The 20,624-nt window shown below is 48.4% G+C and overlaps 1 protein-coding gene across 1 annotated transcript in view; it reads right to left on the bottom strand.

The window, feature by feature from the left end:
* Positions 1-4,238: 4,238 nt before the first annotated feature.
* Positions 4,239-20,624, bottom strand: part of CACNA1H (calcium voltage-gated channel subunit alpha1 H) — a 477,272-nt gene continuing 460,886 nt past the window's right edge. The window contains exons 33-36 of the mRNA XM_074965057.1: positions 19,917-20,072; positions 13,140-13,326; positions 8,747-8,925; positions 4,239-7,045 (exon numbers count right to left, since the gene is read on the bottom strand). Of these exons, the coding sequence (XP_074821158.1) occupies positions 5,855-7,045; positions 8,747-8,925; positions 13,140-13,326; positions 19,917-20,072 (1,713 nt within the window). The 3' untranslated portion in view covers positions 4,239-5,854. The remainder of the gene's footprint in view (positions 7,046-8,746; positions 8,926-13,139; positions 13,327-19,916; positions 20,073-20,624) is intronic.

Here is a 20,624-nt window from a genome sequence, read left to right as displayed (position 1 = left end):
CTACCTCCCAGGGGTGTTGTGAGGCTAAACACCCTGAAGATCACGAGGTGCTGATACTACAGTAATGAGGGGGCCTATAAGTACCTTAGAATCACATCTGAACCAAAGCTGGTTTAAAATTACTTCTATCCTCGCAATCAAACGAACTCGCTCTCACAGTAGTTCATTGGGTCACAAAAGCAGCTCCTGCAACCTGTTGTCCGACGCTTTGTTTTTCGCTCATGACAACGCTCCTAAAATCAGAACCACCTCGTCTGGCTGGGGCCACGGGAAGCAATGAAGCTCTGGGAGAGGTGCGTGCGGGACACGGCGGATGCGTGACTGGACTCAACAGCGTCTGTTGTGGTCAAGGCAGGCCTCGGAAAGGCAGTTAGCTGGAGCGTCGGTAGAGAGCCTGTTTGTCAACTCACTCTGACAGATGCTAAAGCCAACGGACGAAATTGCTTAGTTACATGTTCCTTGTCGAGCTTTCCCACGGGCGCTGGAGTTCAGCGAAACACCTCTTCACGTTTGCATTGAATACTCCTGTGTCCGTGGCTCTCAGCACTGCCTAGTGAATTAAGTGCTTCAGAGCTGATGAGCCATCTTAATAACACAGAGCTTTAGGGGAAAGCAGCATGCTGCACAAATCCAGGAGCCAAGTCTCCCTCCTGGAGCTCAACTTTCACCGCCTGGAGTATTTCCCGAGGGGAGTTAAAGTAGCTGATGAATGGAAACAGTGGGTGTAGGTGTAGAATTGGTGCTGAGGCATCTGGCTGACATTCTGTTGCTGTGGGATGTCTTAGGTGCTGAGGACTCGTCAAGAACAAGAGTCCTCATTGGAGGAGTGTCTTAGGGGATGTCTATGCTGGGAACGTGCTTCCCAGCCTGGCCAGACAGACACGTGCTAGCTCTGTTCAAGCTAGTGCACTAAAAATAGCAGTTTTCAGAGTAGCAGCCGTGTTAGTCTGTATTCACAAAAAGAAAAGGGGGACTTGTGGCACCTTAGAGACTAACAAATTTATTTGAGCATGAGCTTTCGTGAGCTACAGCCGTAGCTCGGGGTGGCCGAGGCGGTGGCTTGGGCTAGCTACTCTGTACTTGGGCAGATAGCCTCAGCTGCCACCTGTACTACACCCAGCCAGACAGCTGTTTGTAGTGTGCTAGCTTGAGGAGAGATACCCAACCTGGGAAATCCAGGCTCCCAGCTGCAGCATGGACGTACCCTTAGCGTGCTAATAAGTTACCCAGAAACAAGAAGAAGGGTCCACTATGCCTGCATGGCAAGATTTAATCTTTTGGCTGGGCAAACAGGCTGAGATTAACCCTTCCCCCTCCCGGCCCCGACCCAATCTGACCCTCCATCCAAACCAAACATTCCCAGAGGTTCAAAAACAGGTAGTTAATTTTTTTCCCCCAAAATGATTTTCACAAACTCTGTCGGATCCTGGATTCAGCAGGAAGCCAGATTTCCAGCTGTGTCACTCAGAGACATCTGAGAAGAGAGTCAAATCAGGCCTATGCTAGGTCTCTGTCTGGTTTTAGAATTGGTTTAGCTGAACTGGTTAAATTATTTGCCCAGTGTTGATTGGCTGAAAGGGAGGATGCAAATAACTGGGCCTGCAAAAAAATAGTAATAATGGAGATCTGCTTAAATCCAGGTGGAAAATTAGTCCCTCCAGGTACAGTTTTGATATGATTTTTCATTGTGTGTGTAAGAAAGGTCATGTACAAAATATAGGCTCCTAAGTTTTAAGGCCAGAAGGAATCTCTATGATCATCCAGTCTGACCTCCTGCACAGTATAGGCCAGAGATCCAGCCAGCGATTCCTGTATCAAGCTCATAACATCTGTCTGACCTCCTGCCCAACTTCCCCAAAGACATCCAATGTTGACTGAAAGACTTAAGGGATGGAGAATCTACCCCCTTCCTAGGTAAGTTGTCCCATGGCTAATCACCCTCACGGTTAAAGCTTTACCCCTTATTTCCAAACTCGATTTATTTAGCTTCAACTTCCAGCCATTTGTATCTAGGCAGACGGATGTAGCATAACCAAAGACTCTCAGTCACATCTGCACAAGCCCCAAAGAAAAGACCCCACCAGGTTTGGTTTCCAAAGGTAATAAGTCAGCAGTTTTAATAAGTAAATGTAATAAATCCGCACTGAGGACTCCTATAGTTGTATTGATCAACCCAATAAGGATCAGTAGAACTTTGGTCCCATAACTAGTCCTTAACGGTCCTTATTGGACTGGCCATAGTAGAGTTAACGAATTCAGAGCATTTCATTCTGGGTTTTGCTTTTGAGAAAAGAAACCACTTAGCTAGACTGGCTGGTGAATCTTCATCGGACATAAGGGTTTCAGCTTAAACACACTCCTAAAAACTATTGAAAAGTTATACAAATGGGAAGGGAACGCGAACTTTTAGGCTATGTCTACCCCACAGCCTACATCGGCATAACTTACATCGCTTGGGTGTGCAACTAAACCATCCCGCCTGGCCCCGTCTACACTGATGAGGCAAATCACCTGAGGAAACTTCGCAGCTATATGTGAACTTGGCATGAAATGTGTATAAAATCTGAAATGTGGGTGTCCCCTATACCTCCCCCTGTACCCAAATTGGTCAGTTCCCCCCAGATCCCACTTTCCCATCCATTAGTCGCCCTCCCCAGTCCCCTTTCTTTTCTCCTCCTCCCTCCACATGCCCCAGTTGCCCCTGCTGCCTGTCACACACGAGTTGGTCTCAGCAGTAGCAGCTCCTCGGGCTGCCGCACCGTGGCAGAATCTGGCCCTGCATCGCTCACTTTAGTACGCGGCGCTCCGGTGCCAGCTGTCATGCCAGAACACGAGCAGTGGAGGGAATGGATCCGGTTTGTCTCGTTTTACAAGCAAACCTCTCCGTCTTCTAATGATGCAGAGCTGTACTTACACATCCACAGAGCGGGCACAGACACCAGAAGGGGGAGATATTCTTTCCTCACATTTGGTTTTCGGGGCGAGGTGTCAGAGGGGAAATATTGTCTTTTACAACGAAGCCCAATCATTGCAGCCAAATGGTGTAACACACAGCTGCGCGGAGGGTAAAAAAATACGGGACACACTGGGATGTGGTGTTTGCCTCAAAGCCAAATTCACTTTCCAAACAGAGAGCTTTTGCTTTTCCAGTCTGTTGGTTAATTTGCAATAAAGGGAGTGTGCCACTGTCCCCAAAGTGCTATTAATAATTACTTTTATGGTGCATTTTTGGAAGTCCTCGCCATCCCACTGAGCTGGGATCATTATTTACACTAATTGTAACGGCTTTTTAATTACACAACACAGGTGCTCGGCGGCAGCCTACGTCTAAGGATGGCATGGAGGTGCCTGAACATACGGAAAGGCTCTTCCCGGCTAGGTAAGGGATTTGCTCATCGGTTCAGCATTGCTATAGATGAGTGCAGCTTGGAAATGGTTCAGGAATACTTGATGCCAGTGACAGCTGGGGGAAAGGCAATTTGGAAGCGGGTCCTGCAAACCTTACTCACATGAGTAGACCCTAGCTAGCAGTCCTGTGCAAACATGCCAGCTTCTCAGCCATAAGAAAAAGGAAACGTGACAGGTTCCTACTAGTTGCAGGAGAGACGGAGGCAGCTGCCAGTGGCAAAGTTGGGCCCTTCGAGCCGCAGCTGCTTGGAGCTGCCAAACTGAATGGGCCAGCTCCTGAAAGGCATGCTGGGAAAGATGCTCCTATTATAGAGCAACCATGCACTAGGACAGCGGTTCCCAAACGGTGGGTTGTGACCCCAAATGGGGTCGTGCCATCAGCTGATGGGGTCGCGGTGCTCCCTCCTGTGTGGAGGATGCCATTTTGCTTTGCGGAGCGTGCGAGGACACTAGACACGGAGGATGCCATCTTGCTCTTCCAAACGGCATTCTCCATGCGGTCTGGGGTCCCCAGGAAATACTTCATCCAAATGGGGTTGTGCCGGCAAAAATTTGGGAACTGGAGAGATGTGGACCCGGATATAACCAGGGGAGCAGCTGTGTCTTCAGCCACCACTGTCCCACAATCCCCACTGATAAAGGGGTCAACAGGACTACTCACTAGAGTGAGGGTTGCAGGATTGGCATGTGTCTGGACCTGGCAGCACAGCTAAATCTGACCGTGTAGCAGAAAGTCAAGCCACGCGTCCAGTTTATACAGTTTAATACATGTGAAACAAGATACATTTTTTCTGAGTAATGAATGCATAAATAACAGAAGATATACGTGAATGCATAAATATGAGGCGGCATGGAACGGAAAAAAAAAAAAGAATTATTATTTTGCTGCTGCTGTCACTGTCGCTACCGCCTGGCGCTCGATTTTACCCCGCACCCTCGCGCAGTGTTGCGTGGTTTATTGTTTTCATTAAGCAGCAGCTTTCCATTGGCAGAGCTGTCGCACGGAGAAAGGGGTTTGGGATGGAGAGTGGGGGAGGAAAGAAGATTAAAAAAGGAAAAATAAAAATACAAGTTGGGGGTGTTAATAAATGACTTTAATTCTGCTAGTGGCTTCATGTTGATCCTATGCTGCTAATGAAAAGAGGCCTTTTCACATGGATTGAGAGTGCTAGTGGGCTTGTGCGTGTGTGTGTGTGTAGGGAAAAGGAACACAGAGTGCAAATGATACAATTACTGAGCTCACCTTCTTTTCAAAGGCATTACGCTATGAAGAAAACAAATCATTAGCTTAAATGCTTACAAAGAACATCATCTAAGACGACTCTTAAAACCTTTACATACTGTATCAATAATTTACTTTGACTGCAGTAAACAAAATACATTTCTTAAATAATTTACTATTTATTTGTTTTCTTTTTTCCTTTATCTCTCTGTAAATTTCTTTTTTCCCCTTTTCTTTTTTAAACTCAAGAAGCTTTGCTTGTGCACATTAGTTCAGATTATTGCAACATTTAACCTGAATTCAGTAAAAGCAAAAAAATAAAAAATAAAAAATAAAAACAAAAATAAAAAAGGACAGTTTGTACAGACAAGAATGAATAACTTATTATTGCACTGGCTACAATTCAGTAGTGATTTGGTTATTTTTTTTTTCTTTAGAGAGGACATCCTCTAAAGTACCAAAGTAAAATAAATGAAAAGAGAGAGAGAGAGAGACTTCAAAAAAGCACCAGCTGTGAATAGAAGCCAGCAGGATGATTGTGGAGGGAGAAAAGCGGAAGGAGAAAAAAGGAGAATGAAAGCAAAGAAAGAAGAGAAACATTTGGGAAAAAAACCACCCTTACTAATTACTTCCACATAAAATCCAAGAAAACACCTCCTGTCTGGGGAGTCGGACGTAATGCAAAAAACAGTATAGCTTCTCTATAAAAATATGTGCATTATGAAGAGAGAGTTTTTGTGGGTATTTTTTTGTAGCTTTTGTATCTCACAAATACACGATTTCTATTGATATCACTGCCGATAGACAGACAATGTACAGCTCCCGTCTCCTGGGCACGTCTGCATACTGTGGCATCTCTGCACAATAAATGGTGCCGGTTTAAAAGTCGAGAACGTTTAAAAAACAAAACCAAAACAAACGAACACAGCCCGAACCCAAATCAATGTGATTGAGGCCACCTGGGAAAAAAAAAAAAAAGCAACTCCATCTTCCCTTTAGAAAAGAAACACGTTTGCATGTCCCCCTCCCCCGCCCTGCACCTCATGTCGTTTCCGTATCACTGTTTGCAAACCCATCCCCCGACAGCGCTTAGGAACGTGTGACTGGGGGGGGGGGGGAAATCAGCCACGAACGTGGCTTTGCAGTCCCTTCCGCACAGGGGTGCTGTTTCAAAACCACATCGGTGTCAAGCCCTTAAGACTTCCCTCTCCCGCCCCTACAAAGCTATACTGGTTTGTCTACGTCTTCATCTGTTGCAACAGTCACAGGGACCAGTTCGTGCTGCCTTTTGGGGCTCTTCGTAACGCCTAGAAGCTCTTTGTTTTTCTCAGGGTTGTTGCACTGAGTTTTTAAGTGATCCAGCTTTTTCAGTTCCAGCGCCGCGGCATCTGGCCGGGAGTCCACGGACACCACGCCGGAGGGCGTGGCCTGGCCACTGTCCAAAAGGAGATCCGAGAGGCTGCTCGAGGAGCTGGGGTCAGACTGCTCGAAGGAGAAGTTTGGGATTGTCAGGTGCTCCCCTCGACACGGGGGCTGGACCCGCCGTTCTGCTTTAGAGGCCTGCTCCCCGGGCTGATTGTCAGTCATGTCCAAGGAGTCCCTGTACGCGGTGGATTCGCACGACGGGGTCCTTCTCCTCAGCATGCTGTTCTCAGAGGCTTTGGTACGTGAAGCCGTGCTGCTTTCATCCTCCATGGGAGGATCTATAGAAATGCAAGGTGGGCTCATCTTCTTCTTCCTCCGAGCCCCAGGGATATACTCCGACTCAGACTGAATGTGGACAGGAGACCTTTCCTTCCCTTCCGCGGGCTGTTCCAAGCTACCGTCTCCATTGTCAATGGAAGGGCAGATCTCAATGGAGTGCCTTCTTTGGTCATCTGCCCAACTGGGCTTGTCCAGAAACCCTTTAGTATCAACACTGTAAAACTTCCTCAAGTCTCTCTCTCTGCTGTTGCTCCCGGCCAGGCTGGCTGTGCTGCAGTTCTTGAGGGGGACCAGAGATGAAGCCGGGGAGATGAAAGGAGAGACCGAGCGGCTTCTGATTTCCGGCTGCTCTTGCCAGTCTTTCACCGAGCTGTTTATGTGGCTGACTTCTTCGTCAGCCAGGTCTGAGGATTCAAACAGAGAGTTCTCGGGGCTGGCTGGGTTGCTATTTTGACTGGAAGGCCTGCTCGGAATACTGTGCTGGCTGTAAGCGTGCTTGCGGGTACGAACGCTCGGGCGTCGATGGTGTGAGGACGACGTTGGGGAATGCGGGGGAGTGCCCGGCTGGGAGAGTGGGCTAGGATGGAACAAAGCTGGACCTAAGTTGCTCTGGGACTGCTTCTTCGGCTGCAGGCTCTCGCTGGACTCAGCTTGCAGACTGTCCTTGGAATCTGTATTCTGCCCATCCAGTGAATCCGTTCTAATGGCCTCCTGCAATGCAAGCGGAGACAGATGGGATAAAAGCACAATGTTCTCTCAGGGGCGCTAACAAGACACGCTTTTAGCGGTAGATGTGGCATGTGACAGAATCAACCTATGCTCAGTGAGTTTCAGAGCTGGTAACATCACCGCAGCTGCCACACACACTAATTATCATGAGTGCAGGTTCATTTGGTATAAGGTGGTAACAATTGAGCTAACAGACAGACTCATGGTGGGTAAGCCATATCTCAGGTATATTCCAGCCGTGCCTGTATGTGCAGGCCTCTGATCTTCCCAGGCCTTCTGAACCTTCCTGTTTTATTTGTGAATCAGCACAAAGTCCTGTACCAATACACGCTATCTAAGATACCCATTTCTAGAGCTACCAACTCTCATGCTACAGGCACCAGAGCCAGCTAGGGGTCAGGAAGGAATTTCTCTTCAGAAGACAATATTGCACTATTTGGTATATCATGCAAGTTACGCAGCTTGATTTGAAGCATATGCGCTTGGCCACTGTCAGAGCTAAGGTACCAGACTAGATGGAACTTCGGTCTCTGTTCTCATATGGGTAATACTACTTCTTCACACAACCACAGTCAACCTGTGGAACTTGTTGCCAGGGGATATTGTGAAGGCCAAAAGTATAACTGGGTTCAAAAAAGAATTAGATAAGTTCACGGAGGATAGGCCCATCAGTGGCTATAGCCAAGACGGTCAGGGATGCAACCCCATCCTCTGAGTGCCCCTAAACTTCCAACTGCCAGAAGTTGGGACTGGACAACAGGGGATGGATCTCTCGACAATTGCCCTGTTCTGTTCATTCGCTCTGAAGCATCTAGCACTGGTCACTGTCAGAAGACAGGATACTGGGCTAGCTGGACCATTAGTCTGACCCAGTGTGGCCGTTCTTATGTTGTTATACAGGGTCAATGTTCCCTCTAGTTTTTGACAGGCCATGTGCGCATAAAAGGGTCAGTACTCTTTTTTGGCACCACGGTTATCAACTACTGAAAGGCAATGCTTCAAGTAAAACACCAGCAGCTGTAACTAATACAATCCCACTCTTTGATAAAGCGAGCCCATTAGGCCTCTTGCATGCAGAAGGGGGAACCAGCTGAATGACTTTATGTCACCCAAGTGTATTTAGCCATACGGTACCTGAATTAGAAACAGTCTGCTCTAAATCAGTCTCTGCAAGCTCTACTCACAGAGTGCGGGCCACAGGGACATGACTTCAGTGAGAGCTATCAGTGCGCATCTGAGGCCTGGAGGTGGCCCAACAAACAGCCTCCACAATTATTTTGACTAATAGGGCGTTAACAGAAGCTTTGCACAACATGGAAGCACGTCCCTCAAATGCATGCTCAACACAGCCTCTCCGACATTGCCGATCTGAAATTGGAAGCTGCCTGTGTGCACTGAATCTGTCAGTGGTTTGAAATACCCAGGGCACTGAGACTGGAAATTGATTTGAAAAATACAAAATCATAAAGGCATCCAAACTGATAGGAAATGTCGCCAGGATTATATTGTGCTCAAATAGCCACTCTGTCCCATCCTGCTCACAGCCTTTGTGAAACTCCATTTGTTCTTGTGTTACAACGCCATCATTCAAAAGAAGAGAGAGCGAGAGAGATGATGAAGGGGAGGGAGGAAAAAGAAAGACAGAAAAAGTCTGATGGGAGAGGAGAGTTCATCGCCTCCTACCTGTCTACACAGCAGCCTGTTGAGACTGGGAGATCGTGATGTGGACTGTGGAGAAGGGATCTTCCATGTGTCACAGCTGTCGTGGTGAGAAGATACAGCAGTCACCTGAAGCAACTCCCTTGGGACTCTCAGAGAGGAGCATGTTCCCACGGGTTGGGAACGGATGGAGGTGACAGACCCTACAGAAGGAGAGAGAACACTAGCCACAGCTGCCAGACAAGAGTTGTAACGTGTGGGTTTGTGAGAGCTTTTGCTGCAGAACGAGGCTCCAAGGATTTCAAAGCACACAGACGTGGGGTAAGGAAACACAAGTTAATTCAGTGACAGGCCAAATCAAGCCACACAATATCCCACGGGCAGAGTCGGAATAGAGCTGAGGAGTCCTGACTCCCATTCTGCTCTAACCACTAGATCACACTACTTGTGTAGTGCGATTGTAGAACGCATCTGGATAAACACGTCTCCTAGGTGGGCCTGTGAAAAGCTTGTGATGACTGTTTATTACTTGTGTTGCTGTAGTGTGTACAAGCCGTAGGGACGGACCAGGACCCCAGTCTAAATGCATACGGTTTTTTCCAGTTATAACCGTCTCATGTGTGGGCCTGCCCTCTATTGGATACTGCTCAGTTGGTGTGTCCTAGGCCCTAAGATGTTAGCAGAGATTCTTCTTCACTTCACGTGCTAGGGGCTTATTTGGGAAGGAGAGGGAGAGTGGGTTTGCAGCTCCATACTTGCAACCTTCCCGTGTGGCTGTGGGTTGGATCTGAATAGGGAAGCGGTCTAGTTTCAGAATTTGGATCAGATGGAGACTAGTGGTTAGATCAGGATACTGTAAGTCAGGACACCTGGGCTCTGTTCCTTGGGCTGCCAATGACTTGCTTACGGCCCCTTAACCATCTGTGAATTGGAACCACCGACACCACCACTTAAATGCCCAGAGGGGTGCTGCTGTACGGCTTAATTCTTGGTCCCATCCAGCGCCCAGCGAAGTCAATGAGAGTTCTGCCATTGATTGTAGACCCAGAGTGAGCGAAGAGCTTTGAGATCCTCAGCTAACGGTTACATAATCTCAAAACATGGTCTATTGCTATTGTGACTGATGCAGGAGATCCAGCTCAGCTGATCCTGGTCACACTTAACCAATTTGCTACCATTGCAGGGGATTCAGGCAGTGGTCCCTCCTGTTCTCCGCCTGTGACACACAATAGTTGAGTCTCCTGAGGGTTATAATATTTTGGTCTAATTCAGTGGTTGGCTTGGTGACGTTTAGTGGCCTGTGATATACAGGAGGTCAAACTAGATCAGGGCGGTCAACCTGGGGCTCCGGAGCCACATGCAGCTCTTCAGAAGTTAAGATGCGGCTCCTTGTACAGGCACCGACTCCAGGGCTGGAGTGACAGGCATCAACTTTCCAATGCGCCAGGGGGAAGGGGGGGGCACTCACTGCTCAACCCCTGGCTCTGCCACAGGCCCTGCCCCCACTCCACCCCTTCCCTGAGCCTGCCGTGCCCTCGCTCCTCCCCAGAGCCTCCTGCACACCACAAAACAGCTGACCGGGAGGTGCGGGGAGGGAGGGGGAGGAGCTGATTGGCGGGGCTGCCGGTGGGCGGGAGGCGCTGGGAGCGGGGCTGGGGAGCTGCTGATGTGTTACATTGGCTCTTTGGCAATGTCCACTGGTAAATTCTGGCTCCTTCTCTGGCTCAGGTTGGCCACCCTTGAACTAGATGATCTGACAGGTTGTCCCGTCTGGACTTAAACTCTATGACAGCAGCAGCACAGAGACTGCCGAGCCCTAGCTCTGTAAGCCTGGATGATTATGCGGATATTCTCTCTGTCTGCACCTAGAAGACAGCCCCTTTGAAAAGCGACCCCCTAATCTCAGGTATCAATCCTGAGTCATTAGTTTCCCACTCACAGCTCCTGCTTCCCCAGCTCATTCTGCAGAGCAATCTCTCCTCCCAACTTCTGCGGCTTTACCAGAGTGTCCCATTTTGTTTTCAAGATTGCCTGCTTTTTGGCAGCAGGATTTACTGTTCCTCATTAGCGCACGAGCTAATGTCTGTTTTTACGTCGCTGCTCCCTGTACAAACACAGTATCCATCACACAGAGAGATCTCACCCAGAGGTCAGTGAACTTGGACCGGTTACAAGACCCATTTAGACAGTCTGCAGTTGCCTCTCAGCTACCCGATTGCGTTGAGAAAAATAGGCTTTTTGGACACTTTTTTTTTGGCGGGGGGGGGGGGGGGGAGGGGAGGTACCTTTCCCCAGAATATGCACGGAATATTTTAATGAATTTTATCCGTCCTCAGAGGGACTGAAACAGGCATAGCTCTGTTTGCACTCCTAAGTTCTGGAATGTGGCAGGCTTTTCCATTACAGTCCTTAGCTCCTCCACACTTCTGTGACTGCACGGCAGTCCTGACCTGTCACCCCTCTGGCTAGACCCATCGTGGGATCCCACAAAACTTTGCCAATACCCCTCAATTTTGGTTTGTACTTGCTAATCTAGTCCTCTTGGATAGGGACCATAAATACCCACTCCGGCTGCACCTTGGTCACTAACACCTTTCCGATGAGATGACTGATGTCCTATTAGCAATCTTTCCTTTCTTAGGCAAGCGTTATGGCAGGGCTTCTGCAGCTGGTGGGAAAACCAAATAAACACAGCAAACGTTTTCACGACATTCCCCCTCCCCCACCATCTTTTGTTGGAATAATTGTCTAATGGAAATTTTCCCAACTCTCTCTCCTCGAGGAGAGGCCAAGAACGCCCTACATTGTAGCATTCTGGAAAGCTCAGTAAAACCAAAATTGCTCGGCATCTGTGTGTTTTTCATTTGCTTTTTTAATGGGCCAGGGAGTCGTTTATGGGGCCAAAAGAGCACACAATCTGGCCACTTCATGGCATTTTCCCCATCCAGTAACCAAACCAGTAGAAGAGAAGCTCTAGCTGATTCTGGTCTGATCACTGGCTTCCTAAGACCTCCAAAAAGCCCCAAAAATTCATGAAACAAACACTAGTCCCTGTGTACACCCCCAGTAGGCTGATCAGTACAGCATGAAGGGACACTGGTAGGATTCAGGCACTGGAGGAGGGAAAATAGTCTCTCTGTGAGGCGTAGTGATATTTCTTGTGATTCGCTGAAGAATACAGCTGGAAAAGGTTACAAAATAGTGGACCAGATTCTCCCCTCACACCAGGGTTTCACTGACACCAGTAGAATTCTTCCTCGTTCACATCAGCGTCAGAGATTGGTGAGTCAGCCCCAGTCAGTCGGCAGTGAAATCCAACAACCGCTCACTCTGCTTAGCAAAGCTCTTGCACTTCCCTTTCCAGGGCAGGTGGGACAACCATAAATACTGAGCAGAGAACATTGAGCTGTATCCAGGGCTTTTTAACAAACAGAGTTACTTTATCCGGAGAAATCAGAACAGATCGGCTAGTCCTGGCCAGCCCCACCAGGTAATCCCACCACCCATCTGTCCATGTCATTCTTGCATTAAAATACTGTTGCGTCAGAGGAAGCCAGTCTGGATAAGTTCTTGGGAGCCAAAAAGCAATAATTCAAGATGCACATATTTTTAGGGAGACAGATGCTCTCTCGCTCCCATTCCCCTTTCAAACCAACCTGCAGGACAGGAATAACTGGGCAGAAAATGGCATCTTAGGGCAAAAATATTTGGATGTGGTTGTCTCAATGTGTTGTCAGGACCCCTGTGCAGCTTCTGATTCCACAGAATCTGCCACACAAACAACTTCTCATCACAGAGCTGTGCTATGGAATCTCAGTTTTCCCTAGGGGGAAAAATGGTTTCTAGCCTTTATAACAAAAACCTTCCAACTGTGACCTAAATGTAATCTAGCAGAGTGACAGCTTCCTGAGTCTGCAGACAGACTGAAACTATAGCTCTGAGAGGATGGAACAGTATTCATCTCAATACTGTGTTGACTCTGAAAACTGATAATGGCAATACAAATGGCACCCTTGTTAACTATTTCACTGCTGATCATATTACAAGAAACAGAGATAATATGCTATTCCATGAAACACAACCTGCAACCTCTCTGGTGCCCATTGGTCCCCTTTCTAGACATGCAAACTTCCAGCTTCCTCCAGATAACTTTAACAAGGCAGTTATGCATTTTAAATACAAAATCCTACAGCACCCTCAAAATTCTAGGCGTAGGATAAAATAAAGTGAATGTGGTATCAAATTACATTAAAAAGGATTTATTCTGTACTGATTGCATTATTCGGCTTCCTATCACACCACCACACAAACTGGTTCCGGTTCCTTGCATAGGTTGCCTGACATCCTCCCAGTGCCTAGCAAATACAATATGAGGAGGAACAAAGAGCACAGAGAATGCATCCCATCCCTGTGGTACCTCTTTGTGATTTGCAGGCATAGGTCTCCATCTCCACCTCATGGAGAGGGTACGGGGCTTTGGCTGGCATCACAGGGCGGAACATGTAGCTGTCGTTGGGCAAGGAGTGCATCCGGGACACTGAGATCTTGCGAACCGTTAGGAAGTTCTGAGGCTCTCTCTTTGATCTCATGCAAGCAGCGCCTTCCTGCAAATTAGAAAGAGAAGGAAAACTGGGTTATTCCGCACCCTGGCAGTGAGGCTGCCTTGAGCTCCTTTTTGTTTGTCATCCTTGGAAACAGCACTGAGGCTTAACACATGAGGCAGATGTGCCTTCCGCTTGATGTCTCTGGTGCCCCTGGGTAAAAGAAAGCTCCAGTGGGACATGAAAGGGGCTTTCCTCAGCACTGGCTCTATTGCTAAGTAAATCACTCAAAATGTGTCTGAAATATAACAAAACAACAATTAACCATCATCCAGGAAGCCACCACCTGGATACGCATCTGACATCACAGGAAACACAGATCACCATGGGAACGCATGAGAAAGACACTTTCCAAGTGGACACGTTCTAATCTTTTATTGTGTGGTTAATTTAACAATAACTCGGAAGGTCTCCTGCATTTCTTAGGAATTCCCATGGTGATAAGCATTACCTACATCTTAACCTACACCCCAGCTCCAGGTCCAGTCTGATGATAGATGGGTAAAATGGCCACTCCCATTGAGAGACACTCAAACCCATGCTGACAAGCAGAGACAAGTCTCTGGTAATTCATTTATCATGCATATAAATACACATACCCACCTCCCATATATACACTAAGGCCTCAGTCCTATGTGATGTGTATCCTATACCCCATGCTGAGCCTCAATGACTGTGCTACACATTGCAGGATCATGGCTTGATATTGCAAATATGTATTTATATAAACACCACTTGTACTTTGTCCTTATTTAGCAACTTTTATCCAAGGGACTTAAAGTTCTTTACTTACCTAATTGTTATGCCGCTCCCAGAGGGAAGAACTGAGACAAGTTTATGTGACTTGCCCAGGGTCATATAGTGAGTCAGTGTCGGATGTTGGAGTTCTGACTCCCTGTTTTAACTACTAGACACATTCCCTCACCATTTATTTAGTTATTTAAAATACAACTAATGACATCGGTTTTCCTTTAATGTCAGCTTCCAAGTAGTTGAGTGAAAACATTTTCCCAGTTATGCATGAAATTAATTCATTTTACTTCCCAGCTGTGGGGTTTCCCTCAGTCGTGCTAGGAAAGTCTGGGCTCAAGACTCAATGTTGAATTGTCCACATGTCATTGAGGATCTGGGTTAAATCTGTATTTTCCATATCCCCAGCTCATGAACTTTTCTCCTCTTAGGACAAACCCTTGAGACAAATTACTTCTGTGTTTTTACACTGTTGAACTTGGCTAGAATACAGTGGATCAAGAAGCAATTATTTATGGGTAGCTGGCATCAGGAACAAAATTCTGATTTCTCAGCAGCACTAGGGAACCCAGGCCTTCAGTTCTAATCTGTTAATGCATCAGGCTTGTGCCAATTTTGACCAGAGCAGAGTCACTGTAGTTAATAATATAGCATGTGAACACCTGAGCTGCATGCATAAGGTCATTTACGAAGAAAAGTGCTTGCAAGAAAGGAGTCATTTCCCTTTATCAATAGTTTTAAACGGGGGCTCATGAAGCCATTTTCTGAAGAATGGTCACAGTATTGTCTACAGAAGCTAAGCTCTTGTTTAAAATTCTTTAAAATGGACTGTTAGTTGCAAAGAACACATCCTAACGTAAAAGACTGCAATAACGGAGGCTACTGGGCACGGGGCCAATTTGTGACCTTTTCAATGGGAACAGAAGAGATCCATTTATAACGAAGTTTTAAATATGAACATATTAAATTTACAGACCTGACATGTATTTTGGCCCAACCAGGGTGTAATGCCACTCTAAGAAATGGTGACATCCGATGACACTTGAACACAAGCTCCCTTTGTCTTCATATTTGTTTCTAAAGTGTCTAGCTAGCACTCCGCTGGGTCTGATCCAAAGCCCACTGAAGTCAATGGCGGGACTCCAGCTGTCTTTGGTGCTGGATAAGGGCCAGATTGAGGGTGAAATCCTGTCTCCCATTGAAGTTAACAGCAAGACTCCCACCGACTTCAATAGGGTCAGGATTTCACCCCAAGAGCTTACTCTAAGGTATGTCTACACTGCAGTCTCAGCTGTGACTGCAGCTCGGGTAGGCATACACACACTAGCTTTAATCTAGCTAGCCCAGCTGGAAACGGAAGTGAAGATGGGGTGGCACAGACCAGCACTGTGAGTATGTACCCAGGGTTCCGAGCAAGCTTGCACAGCCCACGCTTAAATCCATGCCACTGTGTCTTCATGAGACAGGGCAGCGTCCCAGGAAGAGCCTGCCTCCTGTGTGTACGTGTGTGTGAAATAATTTCCTGGAGCTCCTGCCTGCACAGCTCTGCGTGTGCGTGTGACCTCCCCCTCCCTGCAGCCTGGCTTGCGGTAGGTGGTATCGGGAGAGCAGTTTTTCTGCTCTGCATCAGACCACCCTGACCCCAGTGCTGCTGCCTGATCCCCTGCACAGCCAGGTGAGACAAAGGTATAATCTAGCCTTAAATAAAGAACATTAATGTTGCACATGCAGTGGCAGGGGCGGGTGTTGCAACCGGGGTCATTGGTGGTGCCGCTTTCAATCCTCCCTATTAGCTTGCTAGTTTCACTCATGATCATGTCTGTGTATTAGCACCACCAGGCTAACATGGTACGGCTCAGCGCTGGACGTAGCCTCCCTATTCAACGGGCGCACTCCTCCTCCTCGCCCCGCCGAAGGGGCACCGCTCACCAGCAGCAGAACCCTCTGCCCTGGCTCTGTGCCTCATCCCAGCCCAGTGCAGAGCGGAGGCGAGCCCTCCCTGCACCCACCCCACATGGTTCCTGTTTCACGGGGCTGGGCCTGGCTTGCACTCCGGGTGTTGTGACCTGGCACACGGGGTCGGAGCACCATTTGGGTTTGGCCCGGCTGCCCCTCTGTCATGAGGGAGATGCGGCTGGCGCAATGGCATTGTGACCTTGACGCCTGCCCCGGTCACAACGCCTGGAGAAGGGAGCCAGGCCCAGCCCTGTGGGACAGTAGCTGCTGCTCTGCAGTCTTCCCCTGCCGGGCCTCCCCTCTGCACTGGCCTGGGGTTAGGATTGCCATGCCAGCTCAGTGCCCCTTCTTTCACCTCCTGCCAGACAAACACTTGACTATCATATGCTAAAAGTAGCCTCGGGGCATGACTGGCACCTCGCAATCTGTCCCCAATACCATGTGTCTAGGCCGCAGCACGATCAAACCTCTGGAAATTTGTAGCGTTTTCTTCACAGGTCGTTGACCATTGGGGTGATAGAGAGAAAGCAAGAGTGGACATTTCCTGGCACTGTTGAGTATGTTAAGGTGTCACTGACAAAACACAACTAGGATGTGTATGCTTTTCAGTTGTATGGTAACTGCCCTGGTAGAAGTGGGCAATAAATACCAAACAGTTACATCACAATTACTCTGCAATCACCACGCATAGTGTCTCTCCAAAAGCAATTACCGCACACCAGCCCTGAGGTTTTAAGGGCAGAAATAACCTTGGAGGGGGCTAAATGGGGGACTTGTAATAGGATGCAAAGCCTTTTGCCTCTAGGCCACTGCTCCAAATCTGGTCCAGGCTGGTAGTGGTCAAAAGTATTCATGAGCCGATCAGTGACTTGTGTGAAATGAGACGATGGCTTCAGTCCAGTTCCTACTTAGCAGATGTCCGTATCAGAGAGCCACCTTCCCTACTGGCCTCCTGTGTGTCGTCTCACCAGAGAGGCCAAAGGCTGTCCGAGCATGCAGATCATGACGCCCAGAGGTAGCCCAGGGAATGGAAGTTCTCAGAACAGGTTTGTGGGATACCTGGCACTGCTTCTGCATCCACTCATCTGGCCCCTATTGCTACAGTATCTGAGCGTCTCATCCCCATGAATGGATTTTATTGTCACAACATCCTGCGAAATAAGGACGCATCATGCCAATTTTACAGATGGGGAACTGAGGACCAGGGTAGATTAAGTGGGTCCCCCAGGGAATCTGTAGCTGAGCCAGGAATTTAACCGGTGTGCCCCACCCATTAGATCATTCTTCCTACCCTTCACCTGCTCCCTGTCAGTTTAGCACTCTTCCCCAGTCCTAAACCGACTCCATGTTTTTTTAAACAAAAAGAAATACTCCATAAGCAAAGAAGACTGTGGCAGGAGATGTGGGCCTGGCATTTGGAGCACGGTTACTGCAAGCAAGCAACGGCAGAATTCCCCAGGGGGGTTCCTGGGAAGGCACATAAGTGGCTTTTACTCTTTTTATTCTCTCTTGCTTGTCCTACTAAATAAATGTAGCTCACACTCAGAGCTAGTTTAGCGACTTCCCACACAGGTAACTCCAGGCTCCACAGTGAGGAAGGGAGGAGGAAAGCAAGAGCTAAAAACAAATACTCCTGCCTGTACATGCCATACCCGGGAGCCATTTCAAATTCTCAAGCTCTCCCAGCTTAACAAGGTGACATTTTTTCTAACTCTCCTCAGAGTTAACAAGCTGTCTGTCCTTGGACCTGCCAGGACCTTATCCGCACGGCAGCAGAAACCCTCGACCCCTTGTGGCATTCAACGTGCCAATTATTGCCTCTCTTTGCAACATGCCCTTGCCACAGTCTCCCTTTGATGCAACTCAAAGCTTAGCTTCCAGGTGGCCAAGGTTAAAGGAGACAAGGAAGCAGAAGCCCTGCAGAGAGCAAGAGAAGCATCTCAGAGTGGCTTCTCTTCATACAGATTGTTTTCTGCCTCACCCACTGAAAACTCACCCTCCAGTCAATAACTCAGTCTTAGCCCAGAACTTGCCTGGAGATGCCACTGACCACTGGATGCCCAGAGATTTCCAGAGCTGTTTGCCGCATGCCTTGTTCATCACTCTCATTACAGACATCAGTAGAGTAGAGAAGGGAGAGACAGCATGGCCTTAATGAGGCCAGGATGGCTTGATTTTGGGAGGTCCATGCTAGTCTAGACTTGGGGTTTCCTGTGTCGTGTGGTGTTATGTCTCAAAACATTGTCTTGTTGTGATGCTGCCACAACACGGTCATTGTCATACACGATTCTAAGGCACCCGTTACAAATGGTGTTTGGGTCCCTTTTCCATGGCCAGTCATTAACAATTCCAAATGACAGGAGCAAACCCAATAGCCTACTGATTTAAGATTGAGAGAAGAGATAGCTCTGGCCATTTGGCTAAGAGCCCAGAATTTCACAGCTCTCAATCAGCTGAAAGTCTGGGCAAAGCGTAACTCTCTTTGAAACAGGTATATACACTTCAATGTGGTTCCAGTGGGAGGGAGTTGCAGAGGTGCAGGACCCACAAGAAAGATGTCCTGCCGTCACCCTGGCATCAGCGGCTCCCAGGATGCCAGAGAGTCAGAGCTGGAGAGGCAGAGTTTCAGGTAACCTCGGCCCAGCAACGACTGGTACACTGAACTTCGGTTAGGAGTCCATTGGCATCCAGAACAGAGCGTGCAGAGCAGGTGTGTTGCTGTATCGTCCATCGCATATTGAAGCAGCAGCACAAAACAGAGGCCTAAAACTAAATCTGGCGACTCCTCACCAGTTAGCAGACAGCACTGTCCCTGGTCATGGGTGCTGAAGGGGTCTGGAGCCAGTCCTGCTTTGGGGTTAAGAAGAGCTCTCATCGGATACAGGACCCAGGCTGAGCACTGGTTTAAAAGAAGATTAGAAGCAAGAAGGGTCAGTGTGGGAAAACACCTGCCCCCCTTGTATCCTGCAAAGGTTATTTCAGTGGCAAAATACAGGAATGGCTCTCAACAGCAATCGACTCACTCCTGCCTTTCTTGCTGCACGACCTCACCCAGGGATGTCCATGGGTCCCTTCCCCAAGACACATTGAAACGTGGCCATTTACTGTACTGTCAGTTACCCGCTGAGCGCCCATCATAAGATGAGGTGCAACCAACCAATCATGGAGTAGCTGTGGAGTTTTTCTGTCATGCCACTTTTCTGTGCCAGTGCCCAGTCTGTTACGTACCATGTGTTGCTTTTGTTGTGACGTTCCACCTTCTCAGCACAGATTTAAGGAGTTCCCAGTAATTGCAAGAAAATCAATTTTGGGATCTTTCAACCAAAAGCAGGAAATCTATAGAAATCTCTACCTGCTTGCCCCCTCTAGCTTAACCAAGAAAATATGCTCACATGAGCCACACAATGGAAACAAACGGCCTGCCAGGTTGAAAATCTGCAGGTTACCAGCTGACCGACTTGAAAAAGCAAAGCCAATTGTAGTCATAGTGGATTATCTATGTCACGTCCATATCATGTCCATATCGAAGCAGTGGGGAGCAGATTTTCCATGCGGGAGAAACATAACAGTGTTACTTGAAGGACTCACTGTTTATTTAACAATCTGTCCATCCCTCTGTCTAATAAGTGCAGGGCTCTCTTGCCTAAAAAGAGCATGTCACGCGCAATCCATGCAGGCTCCTTGGCCTGCCCCAGCCGAATGATTTAGAACGTGCCCAGCTCAGCAGATGCAAAGGCAGCATGGAAGACAGGGGACGGTCACAGACTGCTCTAGCTGTGAAGCGACAGGAGGACAACGCTAGGCAGACATTAACACACCAGCGGCCAGCTGCACAGCACCAAAGCATGATGGCACAACCCAGAAGCAACGGCCCGTTGTTCATTCACCTCTGACTCGCAGCCTGGGGTTTTGTGGGAAGGTGTCAGGACAAGATGGTGAGGAGCAGAGCGGAAGGACGTGTTTTCCATCCGGGGAGTGTCTCTGCCCTCCAGCAGGTCTGAGTCTGGGATGGCTAAAGACACATTCTCACAGCTCAGTGCCTCCTTCAGGGACAAAATTAGGAAGATAAAAGGTATCAGTAGCGGAGCAAGGATGGGGTTCACCCTTCAACCCTGCGCTCACACACGCTCTCCCCACACCTGCCCCCTCCGTATGAAACGGGAAGGAAGAGAAAAGGAAGGCAGAAAAGGGTCCAAATGGCAAGCAAGTCTGGAGTGTCTTATTACCTCTTGCAAAGGCATCTGTCCCATCACGCCCAGACACTGTAAAAAGCCCCTTCCACTCCAGGTGTGAGACTCTCCTGCTCCGTTACCCTAAGAACAGTATTTCCTTGAACTCTTCACCCCCTTGCCCTGTAGGAACTCTGACTGACTCCTCCAGATCCCTCTGGGGGCTCCCCAGATAATGCCCATTGGAAGAGCAGCTCAGCCAGCTTTGAGCAGGCACTTTCCCCTGGGCCTGGCCAGCTCCACTAACTCGCATGGAAGGGCTGGGCTTTCCCCACCCTTGCCACGTTTGGACGGCCCAGCACCCGTGGTTTCATATCTCCTAGGCGTGCATGCAACCCAGCCCAGGGCAAAGTTACTGAATGTCTG

The sequence above is a fragment of the Natator depressus genome, chromosome 10 (assembly GCF_965152275.1).
Source record: "Natator depressus isolate rNatDep1 chromosome 10, rNatDep2.hap1, whole genome shotgun sequence".
NCBI lineage: Eukaryota > Metazoa > Chordata > Testudines > Cheloniidae > Natator > Natator depressus.
The sequence above is the reverse complement of the archived record's forward strand: the minus strand, read 5'-3'. Positions and strand labels throughout refer to the sequence as shown.